At 41.5% G+C, this 25,073-nt stretch overlaps 1 protein-coding gene across 1 annotated transcript in view; it reads right to left on the bottom strand.

The window, feature by feature from the left end:
* Positions 1 to 8,642: 8,642 nt before the first annotated feature.
* Positions 8,643 to 25,073, bottom strand: part of NUP42 (nucleoporin 42) — a 39,357-nt gene continuing 22,926 nt past the window's right edge. The window contains exon 7 of the mRNA XM_045062777.1: positions 8,643 to 11,462. Coding sequence (XP_044918712.1) covers positions 11,377 to 11,462 — 86 coding nt within the window. The 3' untranslated portion in view covers positions 8,643 to 11,376. The remainder of the gene's footprint in view (positions 11,463 to 25,073) is intronic.

The following is a 25,073-nucleotide window of genomic DNA, read 5'->3' as shown; positions in this document are numbered from 1 at the left end:
CAGCCGTTAAGAATATGAGGCTTTTGACTCCAGGAAGTCTGCAGGACACTATTGAACCCACGAGTATGAAGCGGCAGAAGGGTCCTGACTGGGGAACATTGCATTTGAAGAGAAAAGGCCAAGCAGAGGGGTGGTTGGGTTGTGCAGTCTGTTGGGCATCTGACTCTTGGTTTTGGCTTGGGTCCTATCTCAGGGTTGTGAGAGCCAGCTTTGTGTCCACCGCCTACCCGCCCTGCTGGTATGCTCTCTCTCCCTCTCAAATAAATAAATCTCAAAAAAAGAAAAGAGAAAAAAGAAAAAAGGAAAGAAAAAAAGACGTAAAGAAAAGAAGAGAAAAGAACAAAACAAGCAGAGCTTGTAAAAGCTACTCAGCTGACTTTGGCCCTTCTGTGGTTTGAAAACCATCTGAAACTATTTGGGAAAGTTATGCTATTTTAAAACAAGTTATAGTCTCAGGAAAGATTGGAATTAAGCTACTGCTTGGTTCTGCTCACAAGAAAGCATTCACATTTCTGGGTTGCCTTGCCAAAGTAAAAAAAAAAAATCAGCGTCCCCATGAGCCTTGGGGCAGACGCTATTTATTGCCTACCCTAAAGCCATTCTCTGATTCCTCCTTCCCTGAGGCTGTCTGAGTTCTGGGGTTATCTCTAGTTCTCCAAGACCAGGGGGTCTAGCACTGTGATCGGCTTCTGCCTCAGACCATGAGGGGACGTCTGCTGGGGAGCCTCAGGGACTATTTTCTTCTCCCTAAGAGAGCATCCTAGGTTGAGTTCTTTGTTTACAGACACAGAAATTTGTATTTTGCCTATTGTTAAAGTGTCACAGAATATTCTTTTTTTCCTCAACCATTTAAAGATATAAAAACCTTTCTTAGCAGACTGTACTAAACTAGAAGACAGGCTGGATTTGGCCCATGGGCCGTAGATTACTGACCCCTGTGCTGTGCAAAGGGGGTGCCTACAAAAGAGAAATATTTTTGAGTTACAGGAAGGGAAAACTAAAAGTAGGGAAAAGACCGGCTTTAAAGGTTCGTTGTTCTTCTGGTTTTGTCCTGACACAAAAGAAAACCTCTGGGCGGTTGCGAAGGGCTAAGCGATAGGAAGAGGATTGAGTAGAAATGTTCAAGGACTTTTATGTTCTTGAACTGTGGTTGAAGGTCTCCCGAGGGCCCCGGCCACTGAGATATTTACCCACACCTTCTTTTACTAATCCCGTTCTTTCAGCTTTTGGATTTTGGTCTTTTTTTTTTTTTTTTTAAGATTTTATTTATTTATTTGACAGACAGAGATCACAAGTAGGCAGAGAGGCAGGCAGAGAGAGAGAGAGAGAGAGAGAGAGAGAGGGAAGCAGGCTTCCTGCGGAGCAGGGAGCCCGATGCGGGACTCGATCCCAGGACCCTGAGATCATGACCCGAGCCGAAGGCAGCAGCCCAAACCACTGAGCCACCCAGGCGCCCCAGATTTTGGTCTTTAATAGCGCTACAGTTCACTTTGCATGCAGTGTTAGGTGAGTCCATTTTTTTTTTTTTTTTTTTAATCCGTGTAGTAGCAAGATTTCCCAAAACCATCTTTGGAGAAACCCCCTTTTCCCCCATATTGTTGTGGAGGATGGTTGGGGGCAACCTGGCTTTCTGTCCCCCGGGGAAGGGGAGCATCAAGTATCAGGGTACGCACCCCGCGTACCAGGCAGCTCCGCGAAGCCTTCAAGTCCTCCTAGACACAGGAATCTTAAGACTGTAGGGAAGAGGTACAGGCAACATGTCACGTAATGGAAGAACACGTGCATTCACCAGCGCACCTCCTTTACCAAACACCGGGAAACCAAGAGTCACCTTAAACACAGAACAGTGGGTAGGGGACTATGGTAGTGAGGGAAGTGACTAAGAGAATACAGAAATAACTAAATAAAGCAAGGGAACAGACATGTGGAGATTAATGCTAATTATATACCTCAAAAGGAGGGATAAAATTAACTCTATTTATATAGGTTAATATTTTTTTAAAAAAGTAATGAGCATCTCGAGAAACCAGATCTGGTTCATGTTGTGACCTGGAGTTTCCTGATCATGCCTGCCTTCCAAGTGAAAGTTTGCTAATCTGTCACGCCACAGCACGGCAGCTTCTCCTAGGTGGAGTGGCGGGCCACTTGATGAATGAAAAAATGCCAGAGGTTTTTTTTTTTTTGTGAAGCAAGGGTAAGCATTAGGAAGCAACAGTGCGAGGAAGGATTGGAGAAGTGCTACGGGAGGACATCCTGGCAGGACTGTGAGGCCAGAGAGAGACAGAGAGTGATCATTGATATCAGTGACAGTGCTGACTGCTTTTCATACACTAGGCCGAAGTCTAAGTATTTTACATCCTCATAGCAACCTGCCTGGGGTAGGTTTTTGTTTTTGTTTTGTTTTAGAGAGGGAAGGGGGCATGGGGTGGAGGGAGAGAGAGAGAGGGAGGGCATCTCCAGCAGACTCCCCGCTGAGCGCGGAGCCCACTGCAGGGGTAGATCTCAAAATTCTGAGATCACACACCTGAGCCGAAATCACGAGTCCAAGGTTTAACCCATGAGCCACCCAGGCACCCCTGGAGTAGGTACTTTAAGTGTTCTGATTTTTCAGAGGAGAAGACTAGGGCGCAGAGAGGTGAAGTAATTGGTCCAAGATCGCACAGCTATAAGTGTTGGAACTGGAATTTGAACCCTCGTCGTCTGATTCCAGAATCTGTCACCGAATCCTCTCCCTGCCCTGAGGGTTTCACTCTGTCACCTGCAGCACGTACGCTGTTGGTATTAGCAGATTAATTATAAAAGGCTTAATTTGTTGAAAAATATGGAGGCAGTCAGTATTACAAGGAACAATATGCAGATGATTTTTTTTTTTTTGCTTTAACTCTTTCTTCAAAAAGACTTGTTCTGTGGCTTTATTTTTCAATAAATTAATATACCAAATAAAAAAAATAGAGAGGGCCATGTTCTCTGCTGGTGTCACAAAGATACTGTGAAGGGTCCCCCTACCTGGGCCGGGATATTGAGAATGAAGATGGTGAGAGGAGTCCCTTTTGACGGAGTTACAAATTGGACAAGTTAACAGGTTAGCTGGAGCTTTTAATCTCGAATTTTATCATTTATAACTTAGTCCCTGGAAAAGATGTGGCATGGCTTCATTAGTCTTGGAAATAAATGATTGCATTTTACACAAGCAAACAGATAAAAATACTGCCAGTGAGCAGAATAAAATGTAGAGAGGAAAAAAAAAAATGATTCGAATAATGCCAGGGAGTGGTATACAAGGGAAAGTTAAAGATTCTTGTGTTCAGGGCGCTCCAGCGTTAAATTGATCTTTCAGGCCAATGTTTTGGAGTGTGTTCAAACCCAGAAAAAAGAGCGACATTCTTCATTAGCTGGAGATAACAAGAGGCATTTTCAGTGGGATTTAATGCTGCGAGAGACTGCAGCAAGCATGGAAATAATTGGGAGTCTGAACTCATTGAACTGATTTGTGCTGTTTACTGGTGTTCAAAAATAAAAAGACCCCATTGATTCAAGTTCTCTGCCCCTGAATCCTTTCATCAAGTGTGCAAGGAATTGGCATGACGCTCAAGGCCAAAAAGAGTGACACCATGAGAAAGAGACGCGTAAAGGAAGTGGACTTTTCTGGCAGGAACACCTCCGAGCCTGTGAAAGGGAACAGTGAGCGTCTGTGGGGCCAGGCCAGGGGCCACAGCTGTCAGATGGGGCCTGAGTGGAACACGTGGCTTCTGCCGAAGGAATGGGGTTTCTGAGAAAGAATGAAGGCCCCGGCCGAGGTGGCGGAGGAGAGCTCAGAATGGTGAAAAAGACAGCTGGGGTTGGCACCAGGAGAGGACCCCGGCCTCCTGAAAGGCGGCCCTACTGCGAATAAGGGCCATTGTTCCGGGACACTTCAGCCCCAGGGCCTCGAGCAGACCTGCTGCGGAGGTGCCTGTCCCTCCGGGTCAGCTCTCACCAGACTCCGAGACATGCAGGGCTGCAGTTTAAAGCTTAATCACACTTTTAAGAGGAGAGAAAGATGAGAATATTATTTATTTATTTATTTGAGAAAGAGAGAGAAAGCTCGAGTGAGAGGCAGAATTAGAAAGGGAGAAGGAGACTCCCCACTGAACAGGGAGCCTGATGCGGGACTCGATCCCAGGACCCTGAGATCATGACCTGAGCCAAAGGCAGACCCTTAACCAACAGAGCCACCGAGGCGCCCCTGAAAATATTTAATAGGTACATCCTTCAGAAACACAGCAGGACAAAATGGGACACCTTCGTAAGTGAGACAAACTGAAGCAACAATTAGGAAACCACCTGAAGAAGGAGGAGGCGGAGAGGAGGGAAGGGAAGCGAGATTTAAGCCTGACCTCTTTCTAAGCACACGTGTCTACAGGAAATATGCTCACATTCTATTATGGGAAATTTCAGACTCCAGTGTCTTCTTCCAAGCTCGTGTGGTCATAGCAGAACTTAGTCCCTGCAGTTACAGGACGGAGGTTCTCGGGCTTGCTGGCCCGCTGCTGTCCTGGTTCTCTGCTGCTCTTGGTAGCAACAGCTCCTGGAAAGCGCGTACAAATTTAGTGCATCCACCACCTCTCCTCCCATTCTGAAACCACCCACAACCTCCTCTTTCCTTCTGAAACCATTTCGTTCAGGGTTTTTACCCCACCATTGTGTTGGAACAGCTCTTATCGAGGTCACCATGACCTCCATATTGTCAAATCCAATGGTCCATTCTGAGTTTTCCTCTTATTTTACCTAACGGCATCATCAAACACAACCGATCCCCTTCCTCCTCGATGTACCATCTTCTCTTGGACTCTAGGACCCCACCCCCTCCTGTCCTCTCCCTCCTTCACAATCCTTTTTGCTGGTTCCTTCCCAACTCCTTGACCCCTAGCTGTCACAGAGCTTCAATCCTCTGCTTGTGTGTATGTACCCTTGGTTGAGCCCATCTACTCCCATGGCTTTTTTTTTTTTTTTTTAAGATTTTTATTTATTTATTTGACAGAGAGAGAAAGAGAGAGAGAGAGCATAAGCAGGGAGGAGCAGCAGAGGGAGAGGGAGAAGGAGACTTCTCACTGAGCAGGGAGCCTGATGCGGGACTTGATCCTAGGGCCCTGAGATCAGGACCTGAGTCTAAGGCAGCCACTTAACCGACTGAGGCACCCAGGTGCCCCCACTCCCATGGTTTTAAAGGCCTGGTGCATGTTGATGACTCCAAATGATCTCCAGTCTGGTCCTTTGTGCTAAACTTCAGACACATAAATAACAATAACTGAATAATAGTAATAGTAATAATAATAATAATAATAATAAAAATAGCAACAACAAAAAAACTAATAAGATAAACAGTGTATTGTGTATTTATATTTGCTATATTATTCATTAAAATGATAATTAGGAATTAAAATAATAATTCTTATATAGCAAAAGCAAACATATATACAGTGCTTATTTTGCGATAGGTACTGTTTTAAACACTTTATAAATATTAACTCATTTACTGTGCCCTCCTCATTTTCTCCAGGTTTTCACAAGGATGTCCATCCTGCCCAGGGCGGACTTCATAGGTGTGTGACTTGGGCAGTCCCACAGGCTCCACCCCTACAAGGGCCCTGTGGTTGCTTTACAGCTCTGCTGTCGCCATCTTGAAAGTCTTAATTTTTAAACAAGGGGTCTTGTGTTTTCGTTTTCCATTCGGCCCACACATGATGTAGCCAGTCCTCATCCTGCCCCCAGCCAGGGAGCACACAGCACTGTGGTCTGGAAGAGCCACATCCTAAGCTGGTTCAGGGAGGCCTTCACTGAACCTGTTGATGCTGAAAGGTTTGCAGAACTGGCTCAGAGGTGCTATCTGACTGCTGCACCAGGCCCTCCAAAACCCACGCAGGGATTAAGCTAACCAGCTGAGATGTGTTCCCAAAGAGCGTAGTTTTGGTTCCCTGTAGCACTGGTTTCCAACGCTCGCTTTGGCCTGAGGCCCCCTCTGATTATGGATGTGGTACAAAACAGCCCTGTGAGGCCACTCCGGGGCATGCCAGACAAATTATTGAGGACCCCATTGGCCGCATCACACGTACACCAAAACCTTCTTTTTGGTCTCAGCACATGGGATGGTTAGCCTTCTCCTGAGCAGTAGTTTGTGTTCTATTTTTAGAAAAAATGGTAGGGTCGCCATGGACCAGTTATGTCACTGTTCCCTTCGCTGTCCTGCTGCGAGGAAGCTGAGCCACCCACCCGGCTACCACCGCTCTACATTGTAATGACAGGCCTCATTCTTGGCTCTACTTTATCTTTCCCGCCCCCATGTTCCTTTGGGCCCATTTTCCTCATCTATAGAGGTTTTATCTTACTGTATGTATTTTTATAAGTCCTTTCATACCCTGTCTAGAAAAAAGTTACAACTCAGTAACTTAAATGACAACTGTTGAAATAAATCAAATCCTGTAAGATCAAGTGCCCTCTTCTCATAAAATTTCTTGAAGCTAAAAAGATTTTTCTGGACCTGCTCACTTAAGCAGTATCATTCACAAGAACATTCTGGCACAACAGTGACCCGGGTAGTCCCATGGAGTCATGGGATTTGCTGTGTGCAGGCCCGAGCCTGGTGCGGAAAGGCTGCCAGACCAACAAGCCCGTGACACTGAGTCAGCTGTTCGGGGCCCCCGGGGAGAAAATCACTACCACCCTCTTCCTCTTTCTCAAAAGTAAAACAAATCCAAATCAGCTCACTGGCCACTGACCAGATAAATGCCTAATGGCCTTCTTTGAGCGCCAGACACATTTAGTGCAGCAGGTGGGTTCTGCCTTGCTGCACCAGCCATGCAGGAAGGCGGTGCACAGGAAGCCAGCCACCGGGCTAACTGACCCGGCCTCTGGGAGCTTATTCACACTATCGATGGAGGAAGGACAGGTGAGGGTCAGGCATCACATTAGTGAGCTCTGATGAAACACCATGATGTTTTAGGCAGCATGAAGCAGACCAGGGTCCTCAGCTTCATTCCTGTATCACTTTCGGGGATTTTCTCATATCTTTGTACTTTATTTAAAAATATATATTTGGGGCGCCTGGGTGGCTCAGTGGGTTAAAGCCTCTGCCTTCGGCTCGGGTCGTGATCTCAGGGTTCTGGAATCGAGCCCCATGTCAGGCTCTCTGCTCAGCAGGGAGCCTGCTTCCCTTCCTCTCTCTCTGCCTGCCTCTCTGCCTACTTGTGATCCCTGTCAAATAAACAAATAAAATCTTTAAAATATATATTATATATAATATATATTTTATTTTATTTTATTTTTTTAGAATTTTATTTATTTATTTGACATAGAGAGATCACAAGTAGGCAGAGAGGCAGGCAGAGAGAGAGGAAGGGAAGCAGGCCCCTGCGGAGCAGAGAGCCCGATGTGGGACTCGATCCCAGGACCCTGAGATCATGACCTGAGATGAAGGCAGTGGCTTAACCCACTGAGCCACCCAGGCACCCTATAATATATATTTTAATTTACTTTTTTGAGAGAGAGCACGCACAAGCAGGGGGTGTGGCAGGAGAAGCAAGCTCTCCGCTGAGCAGGGACCCAACACTGGGCTTGATCCCAGGACCCTGGGATCATGACCTGAGCTGCAGGCAGACATTTAACCAACTGAGCCACCCAGGTGTCCTATATATGTGTACTTTTATTACAGTTTTTACTTGATATTTATCTTTGAATCTATGTCAATACTTTAATCTCCTCCTAAGTGATAGTACTCCAAATGTCGGATTTTGATATTCTAGTTTTGTTTTTTCTCTCTATAGAAAGACAATCTACTGTTACCTATTATAAAATAAATATAGGGTGCCTGGGTGGTTCAGTGGGTTAAAGGCCCTGCCTTCAGCCCAGGTCATGATCTCAGGGTCCTAGGATCGAGCCTCGAATTGGGCTCTCTGCTCAGCAGGGAGCCTGCTTCCTGCCCCCACCCCCTGCCTCTCTGCCGACTTGTGATCTCTGTCAAATAAATAGATAAAATAAAATCTTATAAAAAATAAATATTGAAAACTTGTTGAAATAAAACGGATGTGTTCGTTTACCTTCTAAAGTCATCTCATGTACCCCCAGTGGTAGGCATGGCCCACCAGGGACACTCTGAAGGAGAAACTAAATCCAGGTCTCATAGGGCTGCCCAGAACAGCGTTGGCTTCGGTGGGATCTGGGGGGAGCAGAGAACCTGTACTTTAAGTGCCATATATACTTACAGATATTATTATAGACTTAAAAAAATTGGGCTTTGGGAAACCAAAATAATCACAAGTTAGGATCCATAACTTGTACACCTTCCCTGCCTCTGTTTCGAGGCTTCTTTGGATAAAATTGTATTTAAGATAAATGTGTTTATTAATGCCAATAGTGCATGCAGCATTTGTGGATCCCTTTAGAAACAATGCTGGCAGTTACAGCAAGTTCTTTCTATATTTTAGAAGTAGTACTTGTTCATTCAGTTTACCAAGCCCCAGTAAAGGACAGTTTTGTTATGAAGTATCAGCAAATGTGGCCAGCAGGAAGACCGTATTCCAGGGTGGGCTGGGGCTTCCTCTGGGAGGCCCCGGGGAGCTGAGCACGCTAGAAGAGGGGTGAAAATCCCAACAAAGAGAGGCTGGAGAGAGAATATTTTAGGGCTGCATTTTCACTCCATGGTGGGCACGGGGGAGAGGGAGGAGGAAGAGGACCTCTATTGTAAGGGTTGGCAAATGGGGCCGGTGGTGTTTTGTCATGGCAGAGGTGAGGATGTGAAAGCAAAAGAGAAAAAAGTTGGAAAAATAAATTTCCTGCAAGGTCAAGTAAGAGAAATTTTATCAGCAACAAAACAAGGATGGGAAGTGTAATTGGGTATTAACTGGAGACCTGGTCAATGGCAGAGTTGGGAGATAGAACTTCAAAACTGAGACTAGCTGGCCAGGAGAGCTTTGGGATGATTATTATTATTATTATTATTATTATTAAATTGGATCTCAGAAGCAGAAAGGACACACGACGTACTTCTGAGAGAAGCTGCGTTCGTTTAGCCAGAAGTGCTGATTCATGGCTTCAGGTTGGTGGGTTGGCATTGTGGGACACACAGGCCATTCCCCACAAAGCCCAAGGACCAAAACAGAGGCTGAGAAGTCAGGCATTGGTCTGGGGGCAAGGTCACCTCTTTGGGGTTGGAGGTTGGAGGGTCATGGTAGTGGCTCTTCCTATGGTTTTGGTCATAGCAGCAAAAGTAAAGAAATTGGAAATTTCAAGATTTTTGCCAATTCTTTTGAAGTGTTATGGTGGGAGCAGAGGCAGAGCAGATTAGGAGAAAGTTCCCCCATCACCTCTACCAAGTTGATTCAGAGAGATTAGAAGGTAAGTGGTGCTTTCACAGAAATTTGAAGCACTTTTTTCCTTCTAATTTTAGGGGAAGCTTCATAGAGCCCTTCTATTGACAGCTGGATTACATTTGGAGATCTGAAGACAATGAAGAAAATATCTAGACATTGCAGCCTCCAAGGTCCCCTCTCCCTTCCTCTTCCTTAGAGCGGTCACAGGAATATACATTGTGACATGGTGGTGGTGTGATGGAAAGTTCCTTAAAAGCATGAAAAGCACAAATCAGCAGTCATGTGCTTGAAGAGGTTGATAAAGAAAGAACTGTGTGATTTGAGTGTGTATGTTTGTGGGCAAGGTCCTAGAATGTGCATCTTGTGCAAGCCTGTGTTAGGAAATAGCTAGAAAACTCCAAATGTCCTTCAGAAAAGGAGAGGTGAAATAAATTATGACACATTCATGCAATGGAATATTGCACCACTGTTAAAAAGGAGGGGTTAGATCTTTGTTTCAGAGTTTGGTCAGATCATCAGAAGAGACTCTGCGTATTCAGTGACTGACCCAGGGTGGGCACATACCTTTGATCAGAGCCAGGGAGAGGCAGTGAGGATTTTGTTGGGAATCCTGGGAAAGTGCCCCTTTTTCTTCACTAATTCTCTAAGAGACATGGAGTCTGGAGCTGCTGCAGGAATGTGGTCAGTGGAAAAAGGGAGCCCAGACGCCTAACGGGTGCTGAGAACTTAGCAAGGACAGTTTCAGTGGAATAAGGGGTGAGACAAATTGAAAAGGGTTGAACAGTGAGGTGAGAATGGGTCAAGGAGGAGAGTGGTCAAGTGAAACAAGATTTGGAGAAATGTGGCCTTTACAGGAAACAGAGAGCTTGGGTGGTGGTTTTGAAGACCAAGAGCATTTTGCAATGGTTTTTCCCCAGCAGACAGGTGCTATAACATGTGTGATGTTTATGGGGGAGTCCGCAAAGGGGAAGAACAGGTGACTTAGGAGGAGAGTAGGCAATTGGTAGTGTCCCCATAGCATGTGTGAAGGGCAGGCTTTGGAGTACAGAAGAGAAGGACCACTGTCTTGTCTGAGGCTTCTAATTTCTCAGTGAAGGATGAAGAGGGTCATTTTTTGAGAGAGAAAAGACAGGTTTGATGGTGTAGAAAAGGTATAGAAAAACCAGGGGGCAGCTGGCTGGCTCAGTCAGTGGACCATGAGACTTGATCTCAGGGTGGCAAAGGGAGCCCCATGTTGAGTGTAGAGAGGAAGGAAGGAAGGAAGGAAGAAATGGAGGGAGGGAGGAGGAAACAAAGAAACAGAGAGGAGAGAAAGAAAGGGAGAAAAGCTTAGGTGGGAGCAGTGGATGAGCCGCCTGGAGGAACTTTGTGGCTTTCTGTTTAAGGTCATGACTTCGCAGCATAGCTTTCCATAGCAGCCCCACAGCTCTGCGGGTGTGCTCGTCATGGCAGACAGCCTCCCAGGTCTCAGGCTGCCAGGAAAGTGCCTGGAGGAAGGGATATGGAGGAGTTGCAGTTATGGACCTTCAAGAGTGGTTGGACTGATGTGCTGTGGACTCTAAGCTAGAAGAAGAAACAGATGAGGCCAGGAGGCGCCACAGTCACTTGGGGATAGACCCCCCCACCCCCCATAGTTTCATTTTCCTTTCCCATTTGTCCATTTCCATCTCAAATTTGGCTTGTTAGAAGCTGCTTGGCTGGCGAGAAAGCTGGAGCTATTTCTTAGAACCACCTCTCTCTACTTCTGCCCCCATGGGTGAGCTAGGTAGTAATTTCCATTAATAATTTTTTTTCTGTGTGTTTTGATGAGATACGTCTCTCTGGTCAATGACAGACTTGTACATTCAGCCATCAAACATCATGGAAGCCTATCTAAAGGACAGATGACAGCTTCAGAACACTTGGAAATCCTCATCTTTCTAATTTTGATGGAAAAAAACCCAACAAGATCTGCAGCGTTGTCCATGCAGTAGTGGTCCAGGAGGCTCCCTGGAAGGGATTGATGGGAACATTGCTGATCTAGACCCCAGTCCTAATTGCTCTTATTGCTGTATATATTCATGACAATAAATTCACTACCTTTGAAATGTAAGTAGGCTATGTCTTCTGTTTCAGGACCTACATGGTGGGGAGGATGGAAGGACAGGAGGGGATTAATCAGTAAGACATTTCAACGATCAATCTAATGAAGTCTATTAAAATAAAAACTATTTAAAAATAAATAAAATAAAAACTATCCATATTTTCAACTCAGCATTTCCACTTTTAAAAAACATTCGCACAATAGTGAAAAGATATATGTTCTAGTATATTCTATTGAAGCATTGTTGGCCATGACTAGAGGCATAGTTAAATAAATTAAGCAATGGACATACAATGGAATCCTCCCTTTAAAAACAGTGAGGGGCATCTGGGTGGCTCAGTGGGTTAAAGCCTCTGCCTTCGGCTCAGGTCATGATCTCAGGGTCCTGGGATTGAGCCCCACATAGGGTTCTCTGCTCAGCGGGGAGCCTGCTTCCCCCCCACCACCTCTCTCTGCCTGCCTCTCTGCCTACTTGTGACATTGGTCAAGTAAATAAATAAAATCTTTTTTTTTTTTTTTTAAATTAGAAACAGTGAGGTAAACCTATACATGCTGATTTGGAAGATTCTTCAAAACATTTTGTTAGGTGACAAGATGAAACATAGTATGATAACACTGATAATAACTATTAGAATGTGTATAAAGATGAAAATGAGAGAATCATGCACAATAATGTTAAAGACAATGCCATTGGGAGGGTGGAGAATAATTTTCATTTTATGAGTTTCTATGTGGCTTAAATTCTCTGTCATGACCAAGCATTATTTTTCTCACTAATGGAATTACTAAGCATAATTTCCCTGCTAAGGATGTTATATTCATTACTGATCCACACAGTCACTGGGTGGGGGATAGTGCCTGTTCTGCAGATAAAAGGATTGGAAAAGTTAACCTGCCCAAGTTCTCCCAGTAAGTAAAGATTCTTTATCGAAAGAGACAAAGAAGCTTTTCAAACTCTATATAATGAAGTTAATATAATCTTCCTGGACTCAGCTGATTTCTGTTTAGAGGGTCACTTCTTACTGCTTTGATTATTTCTTCTTCCACTGTGATTTCACTTCTGTCTCAAAACTATTAAAATTCTGGGACGCCTGGGTGGCTCAGTTGGTTAAGCAGCTGCCTTCGGCTCAGGTCATGATCCTGGCGTCCTGGGATCGAGTCCCGCATCGGGCTCCTTGCTCGTCGGGGAGCCTGCTTCCCCCTCTGCCTCTGCCTGCCATTCTGTCTGCCTGTGCTCGCTCTCTCCCCCCCCCCTCTGATAAATAAATAAAATCTTTAAAAAAAAAAACTATTAAAATTCTTTTCCTCTGGGAAATTATCACAGGCTGATGCTGGCTTTTCATGAACTGTACTCCAGCATTGTGATGTCCTCATTGCAGTGACTTTTTATACATGTTACCATCTGAATTTGCATAGATGACTTGATTCTTGTTCATCTTCATCGTGATGATGACCTTGTTGAGAGACTTGACACTTTGCTTGGAACTTTCCATAATCCTTCAGGGTCGTTTCCAAACCTGCTCAGTAGGCCTAGGACTGAATCTATGGTAGTGTAACATTTGCACTTGGTGGGTCCTTAATATCAGAAAGCAACAGTTCCAATAAACCAGGCAATCTTTTTCTTATACAAGACTATGTTTCCTCTACTGAATTCTGTGAATGTTCCTGAGTTGGGTAGCTTCTGGGTTAATAAATAACTCCAGTAATGTCTTCTCTTGACCTTTTTTCTCCTGATGGAAAGGAAATGTGAGTCATGCAGTCACTAGAAGGTTTTCCAAGTGTAGGGACACCTGGGTGGCTCAGTTGGTTGAGCATCTGCTTTGGCTCAGGTCATGATCTCAAGGGTCCTGGGACTGAGTTCTGGGTTGGGCTCCCTGCTCAGTGGGAGAGTCTGCTTCTCCCTCTGCCTGTTGCTCCCCACTGTGTGTGCTCTTTTTCTCTGATAAAAATAAATAAATAAATAAATAAATAAATAAAATCTTTTAAAAAAAAAGTTTCCCAAGTGGAAAAATCTTGACAAGTACTATGTCAAAGGAAACATTAATGGCAGAGAATCCTCTATGCCTCTGCTTCACTGCGGACAGGATTGAATACTGTTTATATTATAAATGACAAGGAAACAAGACTTCCTGCTGCCTGATGGCATGAGGTTGAGAAAAGATCATCAAAACCTGGTTAACATAGGGAGTCTAGATTATCTTTCTTGTCTGTTTTAAGTAGAGAGACAAACTAGTGAATCAGGTATAATTTTCATTTTGCTCCACAAATATTTGACTGTAAACCCTTAACATTTCAACAGCATGGTAGCAAAAATTACATTGTCCATATCCACGGTCTGATCCCTGGTTTTCTTCTCTGGGCTTCAGTATTTGAAGGCAAGCTTCACCAGAGTGGCATATTTAATCCAAAAGACTTGGATACAATTTGACAAACTAGTTGATTCATAGCATCACTTCAGAAATCTAAAAGCTACTTGATAATACACAATTTAGGGTGGGAAAGAAGGCATTTCTTTTTTTTTTTTAATGAAATCTTTACAAATGTTTAAACTTATTTCAAGTCTATGGAAAAGTGTAGAAAATAACATCCTGGATAACTATGTACTCATCATCCACTCTATTAAATGTTTCCACTGTTGTATTAAGTTCAGATTAAATGTCACAGAGATAAAGTGCCCTGCATATGCGTCCAAAATCTCATTACTTTTATTCCCTCCCTAAGCAAACTCTATTCTGAATTTGGTGTTTGTCATTCTCATGTTGTCATTTCCTTACTATGTTTATATATTCAAAAATAATATATAATATTATTTTGCATTTTGTACTTTAAATGGTATACCATAGATATCAGTTTGCACCTGTATTTTTTTAGTTGTTTATACATGTAACTCAAATTATTGTATAGATATGTCCTCTTTTACCAAATACCTGTTATCCTGCAGATGGACTTGTTGTTTTCAATGTCTTCCTACCACAGACAATACTCTGTATTGACTTGCTCAAGTTTTTTCCCACATACAATTGTTTCTCTTATATTCAGGTGCATTCAATCATCTGGCAAATCTTGTTAGCAGGAAAACTCTGATACAGTAGGTTTGAGAAGGGGCCTGAGATTCTGCATTTGCATTAAGTTTCCAGGTGGTATCCATGCTGCTGGTCCTAGGACCAAACTTAGAGGAGCAATGGTCTTATGGGGGAGTGGAACTACTAGGTTGTAAGAGATGTGTATCTTCAACATTTCTAGATATTGCAAATTGCTCTCTCAAGTGCTTGCACCAATCCACACTCGTGTTAACAGCTCACAGTGTCTCCACGATATTGTATCTTTTTCAACATCTGTTTTCATCAGACTTTGATTTCTGCCAATTTGGTGGGCGTGAAGTCGTATCTTGTTGTATTGTCTTTCATGAATATTTTTGAAGTTGGACCATTTGAGTTTCTTTTTCTGTAATAATTCTCAACATAAACTAATATTTGGAACAAAGAAGATGTCTTCATTAATCTGTTTCATATTTTAAACATCCTTCTTACAAGATTCCTTCACTTTTTTCTTAAGAGACTCTTTTTTTTTTTTTTTTAAAGATTTTATTTATTTGATAGAGATCACAAGTAGGCAGAGAGGCAGGCAGAGAGAGGGAAGCAGGCTCCCTGCTGAGCAGAGAGCCCGATTCTTCGGGGCTCGATCCCAGGACCCTGGGACCATGACCTGAGCCGAAAGGTCGCTTTTACCCACTGAGCCACCCAGGTGCCCCAAGGCATGCACTTCTAAGTCCTGCATTTGAATTCCAATTTAACCAGTGACTAGTTGGGTGACCTTGGATAGGTCATTTTCTCACTTAGAAAATGAGGATCATGATAATAGCACCTAGATCATATGGTTGTGAGGATTAAATTAGCTAACAGATGTAAAGTACTTAAGACATAGAAACTTGCAAAAGATCATAAAAACTAGAGCTATCAGAGGTGACATTAGCAAGATGGTAGAATAGGAAGCCCTCCACCCTCCTTCCCCCTTGGAGACACAGATTTAACTGCAATGCGTGGACCAATCTGGAGCCCAGTCAAGAGTTCCTGCACTCCAGGTGAGTGCAAAGCCAACCACCTTAAAGCCTGGTAGTAAAGTTCATAGTGATTTCTTTTGCCAGAGCTCTCCCTCTGACCCAGTGAGTGCTACCGGGAGGAAACACTTAACTCCCATCTTCTCCCTGTGGATGAAATGTATGCCCAACACTCTTTTAGGTGGATTGTTGAAGGGACTGGTTTACATCTTGTCTGACAACCAGGAGTCTGGTTGGGAGCTTGGCCTGCAAGATCAAAGTGATTGGCATGAACAAGAGTCTGCAGTACCATGGATAGGCACTAGGTGGCTCTCCATTGCCACGGCATACTACAGCACCAGTGAGGTCACTGCACACAGGCAGGTATTGATGGGGAGTACTGAGTAGAAACAGGCAAACTCTTCAGTCAGGTTACACACAAGCCCCAAAAGGACACACTCCCCAGAAAAGGCTTGTGAAATCTCCAGAATCTCTAGCAGCACTGAATTGAGAATGTCATTCCAGTACAAAACCAGACTATAATGTTGGGGAGGGATGGCTGATTTCAAATGCCCAAATCCCAACAGCAGATAACAAGACATACAAAGAAATAGGGAAATGTGGCCCCTTTAAAAGAAAAATTAGGGGTGCCTGGGTGGCTCAGTGGGTTAAAACCTCTGCCTTCGGCTCAGGTCATGATCTCGGGGTCCTGGGATCAAGCCCCGAATCTGGCTCTCTGTTCAGCAGGGAGCCTGCTTCCCTTCCTCTACCTCTGCCTGCCTCTCTGTCTACTTGTGATCTCTGTCTGTCAGATAAATAAACGAAATCTTTAAAAAAAAAAAAAAAAGAAAGAAAAATTAAATTTTCTGAAACTGACCCTAAATAAATGGAGACTTACGAGCTACCAAAGAATTTGAAATTGCCATCATATATGCTCAATGAGGGGCACGTGGGTGGCTCAGTTGGTTGGGCCTCTGCCTTTGGCTCAGGTCATGATCTCAGGGTCCTGGGATCGAACCCCATATTGGGCTCTCTGCTCAGCAGGGAGCCTGCTTCACCCCCAATGCCCCCTTGCCTCTCTGCCTACTTGTGATCTCTCTCTCTGTCAAATAAATAAATAAAATATTTTTTAAAAATTTAAAAAATGCTCAACAAATGAAAAAAAGCATAGATAGACAACCAAACAAAATCAGGAAAATAATACATGAGCAAAATGAGAGTATCAATGATAAGAAAGAACTATGAAGAAGAACCAAACAGAACTTCTGAAAATGAAAACAATAATAATTGCACTGAAAAATTCACTATTCAATGTCAGACTTGACAAATCAGAAGAAAGGACCAGTGAACTAACTCAAAGACAGGACTTTAAAAGTTACTTAGGCAGAGGAGCAAACAGAAAAAATACTGAAAAAAGATGAAGAGAGCCTAAGTGACTTATGGGACACCAGAAAGCAGAACAACATATACATTATGGAAGTCTCAGCAGAAGAAGAAAGAGAGAAAGGAGCACAGAGCCTAACTGAAGAATAACTAATGGCCTTATATTCCCTCAATCTGAGACTAGAAATGGAATACAAATTCATGAAATTCAAAAAGCTCCAACTAAGATAAATCTGAAGGTAATTACTCCAAGGCATTTCATAATCAAACTGTCAAAATTCACCAAAAGAATCTTGAAAGCAGAAAGAGAAAAGTGACTTGTAATGTACAAGGGAGCTCCTATTAGATTATCAAAAGATTTATCAGCAGAAACATTGTGGGCTAGAAGGGAGTATGATGATATATTAAAAATACTGAAAGAAACAAGGGCCAACCAAGAATACAACATCCAGCAAAACTATCCTTCAAAAACAAAAGAGAAATTTAGATTTTTCCAGATAAAAGCTGAGGGTTTCTCATCACTAGACCTGCCCTATAAGAAATGCTGATGGGGGGCGCCTGGGTGGCTCAGTGGGTTAAGCCACTGCCTTCGGCTCAGGTCATGATCCCAGGGTCCTGGGATCGAGTCCCGCATCGGGCTCTCTGCTCAGCGGGGAGCCTGCTTCCTCCTCTCTCTCTCTCTGACTGCCTCTCTGCCTACTTGTGATCTCTCTCTGTCAAATAAATAAATAAATTCTAAAAAAAAAAAAAAAAGAAATGCTGATGGGTTCTTTCCCTTGGAGCAGATGGCAGACGTCGTGGCTTGTGCAGTCCTGGCCAATATTAAGTATCAAGATCTTCAGGGTAAGGGGCGCCTGGGTGGCTCAGTGGGTTAAAGCCTTTGCCTTCAGTTCAGGTCACGATCCCAGGGTTCTGGGATAGAGTCCCTCTTTGGGCTTTCTGCCGTGTGGGGAGCCTGCTTCCTCCTCTCGCTCTGCCTGCCTCTCTGACTACTTGTAATCTCTGTCAAATGAATAAATAAAATCTTAAAAAAAAAAAAAAGATCTTCAGGGTAAGGAAGAGGAACTGTTGAAATAGCTGGACAACAGGAAGGTAAAGTTATCACAGCTGCATGTCTCCAATGTGACAGGCAGAATGGCATCCAAGCTGTCCAAGATCCAAGTTGTTCACAAATCCATCATCTGTGCTCTCACCACATTAACTAGGAATCTAGTTTTTTTTTTTTAAGATTTTGTTTATTTATTTGACAGACAGACATTACATGTAGGCAGAGAGGCAGTTATTAACTAGCTAACTAATTCTAGTTAACTAGAATCTAGGAAAATTATACAAGGGCAAGTAGTAAAGCCCCTGGAAATGTGGCCCAGGAAAACGTGTGCCATGTGCTGCTGGCTCAACAAACATGAGGAAAACCTGAAGATTAAGAAGTAGCAGTGGAAGAAAATTTTGTGCCCACTGTGGATGTATGCGGTCAGAGACTGAGCACAGCAGGTCCATAAACTGGCTGTGAATAAAAAGGAATGCTGAAGGGAGTCTTTCAAGTTGAAGTGAAAGGATGATAAACAGCAACCAAAACCATACAAAAAACTCCTGTAGTAAAAAAATATATATAAATATAAAAATACAAAATACATAACTCCTGTGGTAAAGGTAAATATATAAATGTGTAATTATGTAGTGTTATAATGTAGGGAATATATCACTTTCTAGTATAGAATTTTAAAAACAAATGCACAAAAAGTAATTATATATAAATATGTGCTAAAGGATATGATATAAAAAGAGGTAATTTGCATTTCATAACAAAGTGGGGGTACAGAGTTTATGTAAAGGGGCAGAGTTTTTTTTTTTTTTAGATTTTATTTATTTATTTGACAGAGAGAAATCACAAGTAGATGGAGAGGCAGGCAGAGAGAGAGAGAGGGAAGCAGGCTCCCCGCTGAGCAGAGAGCCCAATGTGGGACTCGATCCCAGGACCCCAAGATCATGACCTGAGCCGAAGGCAGCGGCCTAACCCACTGAGCCACCCAGGCGCCCCAAGGGGCAGAGTTTTTATACGCAATTGAAGTTAAGCTGTTAATGGCTTGAAATATATTGTTACAACTGTAAGATGTTTTATGTAATTGCAATGATAACCACAAGGAAACTATAGAATATACACAGAGGGAAAATGAGAAGGGAATAAAAATATGTCATTACAAAAAAAATTAAAAATGAATGAAACATAAGATAAGGTAGTAGGAAGAAAAGAAGGACAAAGGAGCTATAAGATATACAGAAAACGATGAACAAATGGCAATAGTAAGTCCTTCCTTGTCAGCAATTATCTTATAGGTAAATGGATTTTAAATGTACCAACTGAAAGACACAGATTGGTTGAATGGATAAAAAACAAGATCCAATTAATATAATGTCTACAAGAGATTCATTTTAGATCTAAAGACACACATAGGTTAAAAGTGAAAGCGTGAAAAAGACATTTTATGCAAACAGGAACCTGAAAAGAGGAGAGGAGGTCATATTTAGTTAAAATAGACTTTAAGACAAAAACTGTCACATGAGACAAAGAAGAACATTATATAATGATAACAGGGTCAATTCACCAGGAAGATACAACAATTATAAAATATGTACCTAATATTAGAGCTCCCAGATATAGGAAGTAAACACTGACAGAGCTGAAGGGAGAAAATAGACAGCATAACAGTAGTTGTAGGAGACTTCAATACTCTGCTTTCATTTATGGCTAGAATAACCAGACAGAAGAAAATAGAAGAATTGAACAACACTATATATAGACCAATTAAACTTAAGAGACATGTATAGAACACTTAACCCAACAGTATAATACATATTTTTCTGAAGTGCACATGGACATTCTCTAGGGTAGACCACAGATTAGGTCATAAAATAAATCTTTTTTTTTAAGATTTTATTTATTTATTTGACGGACAGAGATCACAAGTAGGCAGAGAAGCAGGCAGAGAGAGAGAGAGAGAGAGAGGGAAGCAGGCTCCCTGCTGAGCAGAGAGCCCATTGCAGGACTCGATTCCAGGACCCTGAGATCATGACCTGAGCTGAGGGCAGAGGCTTTAACCCACTGAGCCACCCAGGTGCCCATAAAATAAGTCTTAACAAATTTAAGAAGACTGAAATTACACAAAGTATCTTCTCTGACCACAATGCAATAAAACTAGAAAATAGTAAAAGAAGGAAAATCCACAAATATGTGGATTAAATTAAACAACACGCTCTTAACCAATGGGTTAAAGAAGAAATCACAAAGGAACTTAGAAAATATCTAGAGACAAAAGAAAACAAATACAATACACCAAAGCTTATGGGATGCAACAAAAGCAATACTAAGAGGAAATTTTACAGTGGTAAGTGCTTACATCAAAAGAGATCTCAAATCCATAATCTAACTTTATACCTTGAGGAGACAAAAAAAGAACAACTAAACCCCAACTTTGAAGGAAAGAAATAATGAAGATTAGAGCAGAGGTAAATGAAATAAAAGAAAAGAAAAGCAATTTAAAAAAATCAACAAAATCAAGAGTTGGTGTGTTATGGACTGAATATATAAAAATATTATATATATATATATATTATATTTTAATATATTTTTAATAGATAAAAAATCATGTATTAAAGCCCTAATCTGCAGTGTGATAGAATTTGGTGGTGGCCCTTGAGGGATAATTGGGTTTAGATGAAATCTTGAGGGTCAGAACCTCATGTTGGGATTAATGCCCATATAACAATCTCTATCTTCATGCACATGCACCAAGAAAAGGCTGTGTGACCACACAGCAAGAAGACAGCTATCTGCAAGCCAAGTAGAAGGTTCTCACCAGCACCTAACCATGCTGGCAGCCTGATCTCAGACTTTCTGCCTCCAGAACTGTGAGAAATAAATACCCTTTTTTAAGCCACCCAGTCTATGACATTTTATGGTAGCTTGAGCAGACTAAGACACTGTTTTTTGAAAAGATTGACAAAATTGACAATGCCCTAGTTAGACTAACAAAAAGAGGCAGAAGATTGAAATAACTAAAACTAGAATGGAAACAGTGCATATTGTAATTAATATCACAGAAATTAAAAGGATTATAAGAGACTACTATGAACAATTCTATAATAATAAATTGGATAACCTAGAAGAATTATATAAATTCCCAGAAATGTACAACCTACTAAGGCAGAAGCATAAAGAAATAAAAAATCTGAACAGACCTATAACTGGTAAGGAAATTGAAGTAGTAATCAAACATCTCCCAACCAGGACCAGATGACTCACTGAAAGATTATACCAAACATTTGAAGAATTAACACCTATCCTCCTCACAATCTTCCCAAGAATTGAAGAAGAAACACTTCCAAACTCATTCTGTAAAGCCAGTATTATTCTGATACCAAAACTAGATGAAGACATAAGAGAATAAAACTGTAGAAAAATATTCCTAATGAGTAACAATGTAAAAATTCTCAACAAAATACTAGTAAGCTGAACTAAACAGCACACTAAAAGGATTATATATCATGATCAAATGGGATTTGCACTTAGAATGCAAGGATGGTTCAACAATTAAAAAAAATAAATCAATATAACACACCACATTAACAAATGTAGGACAAAGTCCACATGATTATCTCAGTTGATGCAGAAAAACACTTGACAAAATATAACACTTTCATTAAAAAAGCACTCAACAGACTAGGAATAGAAGCAAACTGCCTTAACATTAAATACATATATAAATGAAAACCCCACAGCTAACATTATACTCAACTCTGAAAGGCTGAAAGTTTTTCCTCTAAGATCAGAAATAAGGCAGATGCCTCCTTTGACCACTACTATTCAAAAGACTACTAGAATTCTTAGCCAGAGAGCAATTAGGCAAGAGAAAGAAATTAAAAAGCATCTAAATTGAAAAGGAAAAAAACAAAATTATCTCTATTCACAGATTATATGATCTTATACGTACTAAACCTTAAAGACTCAATACACACAAACTGCTACAATTAATAATTTTAGCAAAGTAGCAGGATACAAAATCAACATACAAAAATCAGTTAAATTTTATACACTACCAGTAATTAATCCAAAAAGGAAATAAAGAAGATAACCCCATTTAGTATAGCATCAAAATGGGTAAAATATTTAGGAATAAACATAACCAAGGAGGTGAAAGACTTATATTCTGAAATCTATAAAGCAGGGGTGCCTGGGGGCTCAGTGGGTTAAAGCCTCTGCCTTTGGCTTGGGTCATGATCCCAAGATCCTGGGATCGAGCCCCACATTGGACTCTCTGCTCAGCAGGGAGCCTGCTTCCCTTGCTCTCTCTCTCTGCCTGCCTCTCTGCCTACTTGTGATCTCTGTCAAATAAATAAATAAAATCTTTAAAAAAAGAAAACTATAAAATATTGCTAAAAAAAAAAAAAAGAGAGAGAGAAAACACAAATGAATGGAGATATCCTGTGCTTATGGATCGGGAGACTTAATATTGTCAAAATATGCATACTATCCAAAATGATGTAAAGATTCTGCGCAATCCATATTAAACACCAATCCTTTCTTTTTTTTCAGAAGTAGAAGAAAAGGTCCTAAATTTATACAGAATCTTAAAATATCCCAAGTCTCCAAAACAATCTTGAAAAAGACGAACAAAATTGACAGCCTCAAAATTCCTGATTTCAAAAAAAAATACAATGAAACATTAATTAAGATAGTGTGATATAAAGGCAGATGTATAGACCAACAGAACAGAATAGAGCCCAGAAACAAACCTGTGCATATATACCCTAATAATTTTTGGCAAAGGTGCCAAGACTAGAAAATGGATAAAGGACAGTCTCTTCAACAAATACTATTGGGTTACCTGGATATCCACATGTAAAAAAAAAAACAAAATTGGACTTTTACCTTATACCATATACATAGATTAAAATGGGTTAAAGACCTAAATTTAAGACCTAAAGCTATATAATTCCTAGAAGACAACAGGAAAAAAGCAAGACACTGGAGTTGGCAATGATTTCTTGAATATGATACCAAAAGTACAGTCAACAGAAACAAAAATAGACAAAGGGACTACAACAAACCTAGTAACTTTTTTTTTCAAACCTAATAACTTCTATATGTCAAAGGAAACAATCAGAATGAAGAGGCAGTAAGGCATTTGCAAATCAGATATCTGATAAAGGAGTTAATATCCAGACTACACAGAGAATTTCTATGACTCAATAAGAAAACAATTAGGCAAAATTAAAATTAGGATTAAAAATTAGGCAAAAGGGCACCTAGGTTTCTCAGTCAGTTAAGCAGTCGACTCTTGGTTTTGGCTCATGTCATGATCTCAGGGTCCTGGGATAGAGCCCCGCTCTGATAGAGTGTGTCAGCCTTCATGCTCAGTGGGAAGTCTGCTTGTGGATTCTCTCTCCCTCTCCCCCAGCTTGTGCTTGTGCTCTCTCTCTCAAAGAAATAAATAATCCTTTATTTATTTATTTATTTATAAAGATTTTATTCATTTATTTGACAGACAGAGATCACAAGTAGGCAGAGAGGCAGGCAGAGAGAGAGAGTGGGAAGCAGGCTCCCCACTGAGCAGAAAGCTGGATGCAGGGCTCGATCCCAGGACTCTGGGATCATGACCTGAGCCGAAGGCAGAGGCTTTATTTAACCCACTGAGCCACCCAGGCGTCCCAATATTCTATTTTTTTTTTTTAAGATTTATTTATTTATTTATTTGATAGATGGAGATCACAGAGAAGCAGGCAGACAGAGAAGGAAGCAGGCTCCCTGCTGAGCAAAGAGCCCAATGCTAGGCTCGATCCCAGGACCCTGGGATCATGACCTGAGCTGAAGGCAGAGGCTTTAACCCACTGAACCGCCCAGGTGCCCCCCAATCTTCTATTTTTTTAAAATAAGATTTTTATTTACTTTTATTTGAGAAGACTGAGTAAGAGAGACACAAGCTGGGGAGAGGCAGAGGAAGAGGGACAAGCAGAGTTTCCACTGAGCCCCAATGTGAGGCTCATCCCAGGGCCTGGGATCATGACCTGAGCCAAAGGCCCAAAGGCAGATGCTTAACTGACTGAGCCACCTAAGTGACCCTAAATCTTTTAAAAAAAATTAAAAATAGGTAAAGGACTTTAATAGACTGTTCACCAAGGAAAATGTACAAATGGCCAACAAGCAATTGAAAAGCTGTTTAACATCACTAACTGTAAGAGAAATGCAAATCAAATCAATGAGCTATCACCTCACATCCATTAGGATGGCTACTATGAAAACAAGAAAATATGTGTTGGGGAGGACACAGAGAAATTGGAACCCTGTTGATGGGAAGGTAAAATAATGCAGCTGCTCTGCGAAGTGGCATATAGGTTCAACATACTAAACGTTAAGAGTTGCCATGGACTCAGTAAACCTACTTCTAGGTATATACCCAAAATAACTCAAAGCAGGATCTCAATGAGATATTTGTACACCATGTTCACTGCAGCATTATTTACAGTAGACGAGAAGTGCAAGCAAACCAAATTCCACCAACAGATGAATGGGTAAAGAAAATGTGGTTCGGGGTGCCTGGGTGGCTCATTTAGTTAAGTGACTGCTTTTAGCTCAGGTCGTGATCCTAGGGTTCTGGGATCAAGCTCTGCATCAGACTCCCTGATCAGTGGGGAGCCTGCTTCTCCCTCTCTCACTCCCCTTGCTTGTACAGGCTTTCTGTCTCTTTCTCTCTGTCAAATGAATAAATACAATCTTAAAAAAGAAAAGAAAAGAAAACAATGGAGTAGTTTCAGTGTAGCAAGATTTAGTTCCAGAGATGTGTTACACAACAATGTGACTGTTGTACACACTACTTAACACTACTATACACTTAAAAATAATTAAGATGGTAAATTTAATGTTATATGGGTTTTTTTTTTTACAGTAAAAGATTTGATCTATTATTAACTTTTAGGCTTTCCTTTCCCTATGAATATAGACTTTCCTCCCAAATTGGGCCACATTTGTATGTATGATTTTATAACAGGCTTTTGCCCATTGACTACAGAATAAAAGCCCTTCCGAGTTATTCTCTATTCTTTTAGGTCATTTAGAAATATTGTCCAATATTCCAATATATGAATCTACCAGTTAATGGATTTCCTGTGGCTGGACACTAGATTTTATCCCTGCGTATAATACCGTGTGGCTAACTCATGTTATGCTTTTTAA

Source organism: Mustela putorius, unplaced genomic scaffold, assembly GCF_011764305.1.
Source record: "Mustela putorius furo isolate JIRA1106 unplaced genomic scaffold, ASM1176430v1.1 tig00003845_pilon_pilon_pilon, whole genome shotgun sequence".
Lineage (NCBI taxonomy): Eukaryota > Metazoa > Chordata > Mammalia > Carnivora > Mustelidae > Mustela > Mustela putorius.
The sequence above is the reverse complement of the archived record's forward strand: the minus strand, read 5'-3'. Positions and strand labels throughout refer to the sequence as shown.